General features: G+C 43.1%; 1 protein-coding gene across 3 annotated transcripts in view; it reads right to left on the minus strand.

The window, feature by feature from the left end:
- Window positions 1-8985, minus strand: part of LOC148442950 (gem-associated protein 2) — a 32688-nt gene extending 23703 nt beyond the window's left edge. The window contains exons 1-10 of one of the 3 annotated variants that reach the window (XM_088463471.1): window positions 8790-8985; window positions 8196-8280; window positions 5507-5596; window positions 4196-4255; window positions 2416-2532; window positions 1937-1981; window positions 1787-1855; window positions 1586-1696; window positions 690-748; window positions 130-219 (exon numbers count right to left, since the gene is read on the minus strand). In XM_088463471.1, coding sequence (XP_088319597.1) covers window positions 130-219; window positions 690-748; window positions 1586-1696; window positions 1787-1855; window positions 1937-1981; window positions 2416-2532; window positions 4196-4255; window positions 5507-5596; window positions 8196-8280; window positions 8790-8911 — 848 coding nt within the window. In that variant the 5' untranslated portion in view covers window positions 8912-8985. The remainder of the gene's footprint in view (window positions 1-129; window positions 220-689; window positions 749-1585; window positions 1697-1786; window positions 1856-1936; window positions 1982-2415; window positions 2533-4195; window positions 4256-5506; window positions 5597-8195; window positions 8281-8789) is intronic. The other 2 variants (XM_088463473.1, XM_088463472.1) reach the window with 2 other exon arrangements.
- Between the last annotated feature and the right edge of the window lie 3670 nt (window positions 8986-12655).

Consider the following 12655-nt stretch of genomic DNA (forward strand, 5'->3'; position numbering starts at 1 on the left):
ATTGCAAACATACAACCACCCATGTGCTGGAGAAGTACAACCAATTTGCTAGATATATATTGCCAGCCCCCCAGATATTTACATAACTGGGTATTAACGCATAGGAACCTCAATGGCCCTTGAACCTACACACAGCAGAGTGGCAAAGTAGAGGTACTGGCAGGATCTGCCACTGTCGCAGGGTTAATCAGTTCCATGGGTGCCTGCAGCTGTACAGTGTTGAAATAGTAATTTAAAAAACAGAAGAATAAAAAAAATACAGCAAGTTCTCAATGTCTCAGTCTTTATAACAGCATTAATCACAATTGTGAAAAGTGACCACTGACCATTTAATCAGGCAGAATAAAGGGTTACTAATGTACAGCAAAACAAAGTTATGCAGTATGGTGGTAAAAACAAAGCTTGGATGCAGTATTTTGACAGGCACAGAATCATGCAAAAATATGCCACGTCACTCATCCATACAAACACAGCCTTGGACAGAACACCCACTTGGGCTCTGGCTGTTTTCAACGCGGGACAGTTCCAACAAAAATTGGGGAAGTTGGGCGGTAAACTCAAATTGTGTTGCTTGGCCGAAAAACCCTCACTTTCTCTTCAGAAACAAAAATGTCACAAAAGGGAAGGATAAAAAAAAGTTACGTTGGAAATATGTTCTAGCATCAATGATTCATTTTACAAGTGATTACCTGCCAACAAGACAGATGAACAAGTTTAGTGCAGATACTCTCTCGTCTTCCTTGTGGTCCTGCACAGAACAATTCCACAATTTAGTCACATCATAAAATATCACAGTATAACAAAATATGGACAGCAGCACACCTTCATAACAGAATAAAAAACAAAAACAAATGGGGAATACTGGGGGTACAGAGGTGCCATAATGGAGCATGAGCACTTCCTCCTCCATACCTCAGAGTTTGCCAGGAACTTAATTATTTTTCTAACACACTCCAGTGACAGAAAAGGGCTTGTCCAACCACAGGAATGAGAACCCCAATAAGGTACACATAGCATACAAGGTGACACAGACCGATCTGTTAGGATGTGGCATAACATTTTTCAGAAACATGCTATCATACCCCCAATGTAAGCCTGGCAAATAACATAAGTAATACGGAAGCTGCACGTGCAAAAACTTGCTATCAGAATCTTCAAGGAGTCAAGTTTCAAACCCCCCACCCATACACTCCTGCAAGAAGAGAAGTACAATGTCTAAGTGATAGGAAACAAACTTCCTTTCCAACCTAGAGATATTTAGAAAACCATACCAAGATACTTTTGGCTTAGTAGGCATCGTCTTTGAGAATATCTATGCACCATGATCTTTTCTGGCAGTACGGCGCTACCAGAATCATCTGCATGCTTTGGCCATAATGAAGCAGCTGTCTTGGGCAGCAATTATTGTTGCAACCTCAGGGAATAAGACTAGACAAACCCCCTATAATTCTGGGCTATATTTCCCTACACGTGTTGGCAGCTAACCCGAAAGTAGTGTTTAATGTGAACATGGATTCTGAGTGCTGGAGTCTGTGTCCCGTCTCATTTCTTTCAGGCCAGGAAAAGAAATTCCAGCTGAACTTACCACCTCTGCTCTGACTTGTGAGCACCTGCGAGCCAACTGCCTGATAAGGGAATGAGCCTCCGGTAGCAGCGGTTTCTCCAGACAAGCGAGCAATGCATATAGCCACCGACCCTGAGATTAGAAGCCAGACGTAAGATGATGACCCCATCTGATGAATTAAAGACCTACATAATACTACATGTTCCACTATATTATTAATACCAATTCTGGAGTGAAGTCTCGCTCTTCAAACCAGTTTACAAGGTACTCCAGTACAGTCGTAACGGTTGCCTAAGAAATAGGGGAAGACAGGTTATTATATAGCATACCGGACTGCATTTCATGCACATAGTAGGACATAACTCGTCTCACCTGACTCATTCGGCTTACGATACTCAGCAAAGGTGGGAATCCAACCTGTTATTGGAGAAAACACAACAGAAAAGCCGTCTAAATGTAAAAGGCTGTAGTACTGACATTTTCCACTAGAATAAAATGCAGCATAAAGGTCAAACCTGGCAAAAAAAAGGTGTCCAGCCCTAGAAGATAAGTAATTCTCCCCAGTATTTTAACGCAGCCACTGCTAACAGTCAAATAATACTCAAAGTAAAATGGTATTGGACAGCTGGAGACAGCAGCACGTTGCAACCTTGTGCATTTGGCCTTGTATTCCCATAGGGCTGCGTGGGAAAATGACAGGTTATACCGTACATCGCTAGGAATAGAATCTGCACCGATGTGTTGGCAGGTTTGGTGCAGGTTGTTTTTTACATTATTCTACATTACACAAACTGCCACAAAAAGTACTAAAGCCTTGCATATTTATAAACAGATCGTTTTTCTAGATATACCTTTATATAATCAATTCCAGGGTTTTGGTTTTCAGCATTCAGAGCCGCAGCCAGGTCAGAATATAACCGCTCGCCCAGACAGAACTTCTTCCAACTCTCCTCATCCTCTGTGCTTGGCTGTACAGAAATTTAAAGAGGTTTCATTGTAAAAACACAGACAGACACACACACACACACAGACACACACACACACACACACAGACACTTTGGTTGAACGCAATCTGTTAGTTTTTGGTCTATATAGGAGGAATGTGGTTTTATCACTTAACAAATAAAGAAAAGTAGACGTTTAGTGAAAACATAAGTTTATATAAATAAAGTATATATAGAGTACCATTGTTCCTGTACATTTTGTGCATGTTCTGATTACTAATAAGAGGGGATCAAATAGACACTTTAAAATCTGTTGCATATTAGCTTATGTGATCCCCTTAAAAAAAAAAAAAAAAAGAGAAGAGGGGACTGCAGTTTATTGGCCATGCACAACATGTGATATTAGGCCAATTATATGATATCAGCTGTGGCCAGCAAAAAACATTAGGCCCGGGTAACATACACCAAATGGGTCACATTTTAGTCTTTACAGTAGTTTTAGTTTTTTTAAACTGAGAGTTGAAAACAGTGCTCCAACAGTGTCCAGCTTTCTGCTGACCAGCCCATGCACTAGTAGAAGGATAGTCCTTATAGGAAACAGCCCAATTTTTTTTCCAGGGGAGGATTCAGGAGGTGGGGGAGGGGACCAGTACTAGAACACAGGTGGGAAAACCCGGCTACTATGGAGTGCCTGAAGGACGCTAAAAACTTAACTGTAATCATGTTACCATTTCCTTTTCAACTATATGGCAGTCACAACGTGCACACTGCAGCGTCATGGGGGTGCTTACTCCAGTACGGCCAGTGAAACATCACTTTTACCGGGCACCAGTTTCAAACACATCAACAAGCATGCCAGCTGCTGCACAAACACCTGGGACCACTAACACCCAAGAATCAGGATACTGCATGTAACCCCACAATTCATTCAGACTGTCCCTTACCACATCATTGTCACTAGTAATGCATTTAACCCGCTCTGGAGTATACAGTTTTTCCTTCTTCATCCTATCGCTTCCATCTGCCTTTTTTATCCACGCCTCACCGCTACTATTGAGTTATTGGTATACTACCTGCATGTTGTAACCTGAAGTTCAGGTGCCACACCCGATTAAAAATTAGTTTAGTAAAATAATTTTAAAGACAATGTAATTGAGGATATGGCTTATTAGAGCTTACACCTACACACTTGGTTGAGCACTTGAGACTATGCCCTTTCATGCCCATGTGGTCACTATCAATCCTGTAGAAGGATCTTTATTACTTCCGACACATCACATCCAACCCCCTTGTAAGCCTGCACAATGACACCCTTAATGCATCTTGCAGGAGTTTAGATGGAGCAGGTCCTTGATGGCTCCTACAGGAAATAAAAATCTGATCTAATTTCCTAACCGGATCTATGGCATGTAATGGTTCTTTATCACAGGATAGTTGCAGATAACAGAAGTAGTAGGATTTCCTTTACTGGAAAACCAGACAAAAATTCCTTTCAGTAGAGAAGTAGCATTAGCTCCTACCACCACTATATGTTTATACTTTGCATGAGGCCATGTGCAGTTGTGATGGCATCGGAATGCAAGCAACTCACAATACAGTACCAGGCCAGCTATAAGGGATTACTTTTATTGTTGCAGTTAACATTTATGGATTAAACTTTGTTACTTTTAGTTTCTGCAATACTCACCATTGTTACATTGCTATCTAGCGGTTGGGATCTCCAGTGGCTCCTGTGCTTGTTGAGACTCTGCAAAGGAAACATTGTATGCACGGCTTTTACACATGCAATCCCAAAGTGATCTATGGAATAAAATAGTTTTAAAATGTAGGTAAGGTCTTTATCCTACATGCAGTGGTCTTTGTGTAGACTCCTGCAGTATTGCCCAAGTTTGCCACATAGTACACCATGTTCTCTGAGCAAAATTGCCGTTTTCACACGACAGAGAAAACCATGTTTTATGGACATTAAATGGCCCAAAACATTGGTTTATAAAATTGTGACATTGGGTGGAATTAAATTACATCTTGCGTAATCTAATGCAGAGATTCTCAAATGGGGTTCTGCCAGAGTACTTGGCACAACGAGAAACAGATAGTCTGGACTTCTGCCAGACTGTCAAATCCTGACGGTTGGTAATCCCTGACAGTACATGTCTGGAAATCAACACATATTCCAGGTGTGACAACTGCGAGGGTGCAGAGCTTGCAAGTCGCGCAAGACACTGACCAGCACAGCTGCATCAGCAGGCAACAAACATGGCTCTTCCTCAGATACAGTGAAATCACTAACTCACTGCCCGACAGACGCAGTCTCATGCCACAGAACTTGTAGAGCTAGGGGCATCGCCCGAGCAGTATTACATGCCCGATGGCAGCTATTCAATTTTTATCTGTTGACGGGTTTGATACTATGATTGCTACTTGCTGCCTCAGAAATTAGTGAAAAGTACTCGTCTTGGGCACCAGGACTTTAGACAGGTTTAGCCTCCTAACGCCGCTAAACTGGTCTATTTTGGCACGACATACGCAAAAAATCATGGGCGTCAAAAACAATTGAATATCTCCCCCAGATCTACAGTCACTTTAAACGGGAGATCGGGTGTGAAAAAAAACTATTGGATTCCCCTAAAAAGGTTGGGAAACGCTGATCTAAGGTAAGATAGGCAAAAACAAAGTATTAGATTTAGTCACACAATGGCCAAAAGTCTAAGCAGAAGACTTAACACTGCCCGTTTCTTTTACGGCTTTCAGGAATCTCTGCCCTAAATTAATGGTTTTGTTTTATAAGAGAGTTGTCATTAAGTTTTATATAGTTTCAGTCCTGATTAAAAAAATAAATTAAAAAAAAAATAGACAATTATGCCTGAAGTAAAACATGAATGGTAATCTAAAATGAAGACAACGCTCTATTACATTTTGCATTCCTATCAGCACCAGAAAGCAAGACAAACTCACAGCAGATACACATTACAAATATAGTTTTACATTTCTTCGTTACCTGTCGCACAGCAGAGAACTGCGCCACCTGCTGTTGCTGCCAGCGGGGACTTGGTGAATAACCTTCAGGAGCAGGTTGGCACCCTGAAAGCTAAGACAACAGCAAGCTTTAGTAGAAGTGCACAATAAATGTTTCAACTACTATGTATCGCTGGTGTGCATAATTGCACCAGTGCCTTTGGTATTTATTTCAATACTGAATGTATTCATCCTTTAAGCTTTTCATGCAAGCACTTTGCTTGTAGCAAAGTTAAATCAAAGTATACGACATTATGAGGAAGAGCGAGGAATTTGACATAGGGTGCCTTGGACAGTTTGGGAACCTCTGGTATAACCAGTCCAGGTTTTAAGGATATCTATGGTTAAGCACACATGGTTAGATCAAATTGACTGACGTACTAATTAAGTTACCTGTGCCAAAGCATGGTTATCTTTAAAATCTGGAACATTAGGGTGCCTTGAGGATGGAGTCTGGGATCCTCTGGCTTATACGTTATATAAAAAGGCACACATTTCTTTTCTACAAAAACTTAAGCCATAATATTATCCAAGAACATTTAGCCACATTTTCTGCCCTGGTCTCAACTTCTATACCCCCCCCCCAAAAATGGTAGAGCATAGGAATTATTTACAAGAGTTCTATTAAAATAGTGTAACTAGAATTTAAACTCATTTAATATGAATTTCATGCAGGCTTAGCGTTCAACAGCTCACTCATATTAAACAAGCATTACTTTCCTATCGGACAAAACTGTGTAGCCAAGGGCTCCTTTTGTACCTTGTTCACACATTAGGGTCAACACAATTAAAAACTCACATACAACACACCCACCAAAAAAATGAAATATTCAATTAGAAATGGTGAGGTAGCACGACTTTTCTACAGAAAGTGACCTAGCAGAAGTGCATGAAGTGTTGCAATCCTTCTGGACCCAAGAGAGTGGCAACTGGGATAGCAGGACCATATAGATGGCTGTTATTGGACATAAAGAATGCACTGAAGTTAAAACAACTTAAAAGTTGTCAAATTAACAGTGGAAAAGTCAGCAAGCGTTTTTCAGCAATTCTTAAGAGTATTTTAGGGCATAGAAAAAGGTCTGTAAAGAGGATTTTGGCTGTGTTTTAATAAAAGTTTATAAGAAGTTGGGAAAAACACTCTTAAACCCCATTTGCAAGTTCAAAAAGCCCTTTCCCATCAATACAATACCTCCTCATACCTGTCCCACATAATTTAACCCATTGAGCTTTTTTAGAGAAAATCACCGGGAAAACACATTTATTGGCCAAAATATGTTGTTTAAACCCATCCAAGCGCATTATTATTCATTTGGAGGGGTAAACCAACATTGGATGGGTTCTGCTCGTGTCCTGACATTTTTCAGGTGTCAGGGGGTGCACATAAAAACCCTGTAAACTTGCAATGCGAATTCGGAAATGAACTGCAATTTGCGGTGCAAATTTGCTGTGAAAGTGGCTTGCAGAACCCAACTCGCTGCTAATTGAAGTGACCCCATAGAAACAGGTTGCCTTTTAATAGTTCAAAAGTCACAGCCTGAAAGATCACATCAGAAGTTACAGTGCTGCAAAAGGTGGAAAGCAACAAGTTAACAAAAGCCTGTCCAAAAATCTTTTTGACTGGAAGCCTCAATGAAGTAGATATAACTAAAACCTAAAAATGTTAGAAATTTATACTGTAGCATGGATAAGGCAAAGCGCTATCAGTCCAAGTTTTGTTTATTCCCCTTTAAATAAGATTGCACCTATAGAGCCATAACAAATAAGGGCATATTGTGGGGTACCCATTTCAGAGTCCTCCTACTATACATTTCAGATGGATGATCCTTAGGATGTAACCCGATTTTTAATGGCTCTAATGCAAACTTATTTTTTAACTACATTTAACAATCTACCTACATTCTACAGCAGGGGTTTCCAACCACAGTCCTCAAGGTACACTATTAGTCCAGGTTTTAAGGATAGCCATAATTGAGCACAGGTGGTTGGGAATCACTGTTCTAGAGTATTAGAGCTTTTGGGGTATATTCAATTAGGAACTAAAAGTCCCGTACTTTTCTCATGCTGAACTTTTCGGCGACTAGTTTGCGCTCGTTCCTGCATTCAATTAGAAATCGGCTAAAACGGGAGCCAGGGAATTCCGACCTGGCGAAAAGTCCTGTCAGATTTGGGGAAATCAGCCTACCACCACCCAAAAGATGCACTGACATTGGGGATCACTATAGATACCCCCGAATAGGCCTGCAGAAGGTATTTGGGGTACTTAAATGCTCTAAACAGCTGTTAATTAGCGTCTTTGTAGTGGCGAAGAATAGCATTTAGCAGGTTTTTTTTCAGAAAATAAGTAGTCCCAGCAAATTTGGGGTACACAAAAATGGGTGCTAGCATATTGTAAAGTTGCTAAAGTGAAGTTTAAAAAAAACAAAAAAACAAAAACCCCACATTAAAAATCCACCTGCCGCAACCACCTGCAAACTTAAAAACACCTGGGGGCATACTTGGGGGGCCCTCCTGGAGTCTATTTCGCTAGTTTTTAAAGTTTGTCCCCCAACTTTGGACTTTTTCAACCCCAAAATGAAAGTACTTCAACTCTCCTACTTTAGAGGCTTTTGGAATAATCCATGTGTGGCAGTGAGACAGCAGGATAATAACAGGAGAGCTAGATTGTTACTCACTGCTATACTGACTGTCTGCTTCTTTCTCAATTTTTTAGGATCAATCTGTGCAATGACGACATCTGGGCACCGTGCAGCTTCAATCCTGGAAGCAGAAGGGAAAAACCAAAACAAAAAGACAGTTAACAACCAAACTATAAAGAACCAGAGAATATAATGTCACTATATAAGTAAATGTTAAACAAAAAAAGTGCATCCAAAAGCAAATGACTCCAGTGTCTGAAGCTGCTGCATTGAAAAGTGAAATAGATAAAGCAGAGGACATGTATCTTGGCACGTGTGGTAGATGCATGTACACAGGGCAACAACATGGAAGTCTAACCCCATTAGAGAGAAACCCGAGTACACTGATGGCTGAGGAATGCATGGCAATGCGGTCTCCTGGAGCTGCATATACTCAGTGGCAGCTGCATGATGCATCGCGCACACGTACAACATAACCGTGGTGCCGCATAAGGAATGCCCAGCACCATGCAGCCACTATGTGCTCTCCTGCAGCAGATCCAGAGTTCTCTCCTGTCCCCACAGCAGAGTAGCGGGCGGCAGCAGCAGCACAGGTCCCAATGCCGCAGCAACGTGGAGCTTATCACTTACTGGACTCGTCTGAGATACTCCTGCGGGGTCCGAGGGGGGGCTGTAGGATCGTAGTCCATGGGAAGGTCGCAGTCACCCACCGGCAGCAGCCGTGGCATCAGCTCCTCCGGGCCGGAGTCCATGCTCAGCAGCGTCACCACCGGCGCTGGTTGGACCGCACAGCAGGACTTTAAGAGTGGAACGCACCATGTAACAGTACCTCTCATTGGTCGCTCTTCAAATTACTTCTTAGTGGCTAGTGAGATCACATGTCACCGACTGAAGCCTATATATACAGCTCGCAAGCCGGTTTGACATGACACTGGGTGACTCTTAAGGGTAAATTTACTAAGATGGGCGTTCTATTAAGAAGTGATGTTGCCCATAGCACCCAATGAGATTCCAGGTATTATCTTCTAGAAGGTGCTAGATCAATGAAAAGTAGAATCTGATTGGTTGCTATGGGCAACATCACTTCTTAATAGAACTCCCATCTTAGTAAATTTACCCCTTATTCTGATTTGTGCAGACTGCTGAGGGTGAACATGGGAGGAGGCAGCTTTAAGTGCTCTAGGGTTGTACAGATGGGGGCTGGCACCCTGAAGGGTATATAGCCCAGTCAGTTAAATAAAGAAAAAAAAAAAGGTCTTCAGTTCTGCTATCTATACCAGGGGTGGGGAACCTTTTTTCTGCTGAGGGCCATTTTGATATCTATAACATTATTTGTGGGCCCGGTGCAGACCACAGCAATGCCCGGAGCATCCTGAGGATGCTCCAGGGAGCTGTAAGGGCAGCAGTGTGACCGTCTGAAGCATCATAAGGATGCTCCAGGCAGTACTGCTGCATAGAATCTGGCTGCAAGATACCATTAAGATGAGGCTAGCATAAAAAAGTTCAGAGGGCCAGACCAAATGATTCCGGGGGCCTTATACTGAGGTTCCCCATCCCTGATCTATACGATCACTTGGAAGTGTAAAGGGGCCTATCCATTAGCAGATGTATTTCTGAGTGATGAAAGACAAAAGATAGCCCTTGAAAATTCCGGTGGCTGTGCTGAACGATATCTGTCATGTACATGACAGATTTTGGCAAACGAACGATATCACATGACATCATTCAGGGAGTGGATCTTTTCCTCTGCAGCGCTCTGTAGCTGCTGCTAATATCTTTCGTCATTCGTCGTTTACCGCATATAAACTGCCAGATATTTCTAATATCATACAGCTATATGCGATTATTGTCCAACATGTTGGAGAGATGAAAGATTCAATTTATTGGCGGCGGGAGTGCGCATCTGTCATCGTTCAGGGCCTATCCATTAACAAATAACTTGAACGATATATCGTTCAATTTATCTGCTAATGGATAGGCCCCTTAAGACTTGCTCAGGGACGAGGCTGAAGTTGTCTTTTTATTCGGCCAGCTTCTTATTCACTTCTTATTCATTTTCCAGCTTCTTATTCAGAAACTATTATATTAAAATATTTAAATAAAATTAGATCACTAAACTAACACTATGTAAACAAAGAATTGTGTCCCTTACACAGTTTTCAATTGTTATTTTCCTGGCACAATAAGGATTTTGGCATGAATAGGGCAGTGAAACGGGCACAAGCAACACATTTTGTCATTGTGAATAAGAACTTTTAGTTGTGCAGGGGTTAACTAGCTTCGGTCATCAAATTTTACACTTGAAACTCAGAGGGTGGTCAGGTACATATGACCCACTTGCCATTTGCCTTGACCAACAAGGATTTTGGCATGAGTAGGGCAGTAAAGCGGGCACAGGCACCACATTTTGTCATTTTGAATAAGAAGCTGTAGTTGTGCAGGGGTTAACTAGCCTCGGTCAACAAACAGTACACTTGGAACCCACAGAGGGTGGTCACATACATATAACCCTTTTGCCATTTGCTAGTGGGTTATATGTATGTGACCACCCTCTGTGGGTTCCAAGTGAAACTTGTTGACCGAGGCTGGTTAACCCCTGCACAAGTACAGCTTATTCAAAATGACAAAATGTGGTGCCTGTGCCACTTTAATGCCCTATTTATGCCCCAAATCTTATTGAGCCAGGAAAAATACAATTGAAATCTGTGTATGGGACACAATTCTTTGTTCCCATAGTGTTAACTTAGTGTTCTAACTATATTTAAATGTTTGGTACTTGTGTACTTTACGGACTCATTGCAGAGAGAACCCTCATTATTATCCATCATGGTAATGTCTAAATCCCCTTCACGGAGAGGACCCTGACGTCATCAGCCAGTGTCCAGCATCATTCCCTGCCATCCAAGTGGGCAGAAAGGGGGAATATAACCTTGTGGCGAGCGCAGCAAGCTCGCGAAGGGACAACTTTCTTCTTTAGGTGGGGACAACTTTCAGTACTTGTGTATGTAAAGAAAACAAGTACCATTTTAAACATTCATTGGCATACCTCCCAACTGTCCGGCATTTAGCGGAACAGTCCTGTTTTTCTGGGACTGTCCCGCTGTCCCACCCGCGGGCTGGAAGTTGGGAGAGCACATACCGCTGCAGAGCAGCGTGTGTCCAGAAGGTGAGCAGATGCCGTGCGCATGCACAATCTATCTGTTCACCTATGTAAGGAGAGCCTGGGGCTGCCCAGCATATCGGAGAGTGCTAGGCACGCCCCCTATAGTGCCATAAACGGGGGTTGCCATGAGGCTCCGCCCCATTTCAGAGGCTACACCCCTTTCATCAAAGCCCCACCCCCTTTTCGGGCAAAGTGTTTCTCTTCGGAGAGAATAAAAGTTGGGAAGTATGCATTAGGTTCTCTCTGCAATGAGTCCATAAAGTACACAAGTACCAAATGTTTTAATATAACATTTTCTGAATAAGAAGTGAATAAGAGGCTGGAGCACGAATAAGAAGCCAACTTCAGCCTCGTGAAAAAATGGACGTTTGTTTATTTATGTTATAAAAGGTGCTTCCAGCATCTGTCCACGAGGTGGCGCTGCTGCACAATGTCTAGCATCGTGCCGAAAAGGAAAGGTTGGCTGTATTTCCCCTTCGTGCCAGGGACCTGGAAGTGACGTGAGTGAGGGCGGAAGTGCAGTTCCAGCACATGACAGCCAGCAAAAAAAGAACTATGTGCCCACTTAAACAATTTTGTTTTACCATCGCGGGCTCACTGCGCTCGCCACGCTTTAGGCACGGTGGCTCGCTACATGGCTACATTCCCCCTCTATGCCCACTTGGATGGCAGGGAATGACGCTGGACACTGGCTGATGACGTCAGGGTCCTCTCGTGAAGGGGATTTAGACATTACCGTAAAGGAATCTGAGCTTCAATGGTCTCAGAGCTGCCACAAGCTATTGGCTGGCACGGTGGTGCGTGCCTTAGTCCTGCGTCTGGGACGCCGCCAACGCAGGTTCAGGTCCTGCGCTGCAGCACGCGGGAGAATGATAGCCACCCACGTGCGGCACATGAGCAGTCTCCCTGCGTGGAGGTAGGCCAGGGCATTTCTCTTTAAAATTTTATTTTTTTCCTTATTAAACTTTTATTCCTGGCAGAGCCGGCCCTAGGCATAGGCATTATAAGCAAATGCCTAGGGGCGACTGGAATCCCAGGGGCATCCGACGGCTCTACTGCATCATACCTGCACCGCCCGCTCTCCGCTCTCCCCCCCCATGTTTCTGTGTGGTGCATATGTGTCAGCGTGTGTGTGTCTCTGTCTGCATATGTGTCAGTGTGTGCGCGTCTGAGTCAGCACGTGTGCATATGTGTCAGCGTGTGTGTATCTGTCAGCGTGTGTACATCTGTGTCAGCGTGTGTGCGTCTGTGTCAGCGTGTGTGCGTCTGTGTCAGCGTGGGTGTGTCTGAGTCAGCGTGGGTGCGTCTGTGTCAGCGTGGGTGCGTCTGTCAG

Source organism: Taudactylus pleione, unplaced genomic scaffold (genome assembly GCF_031769625.1).
Source record: "Taudactylus pleione unplaced genomic scaffold, aTauple2 ptg001381l, whole genome shotgun sequence".
In the NCBI taxonomy this organism is placed as follows: Eukaryota; Metazoa; Chordata; class Amphibia; order Anura; family Myobatrachidae; genus Taudactylus; species Taudactylus pleione.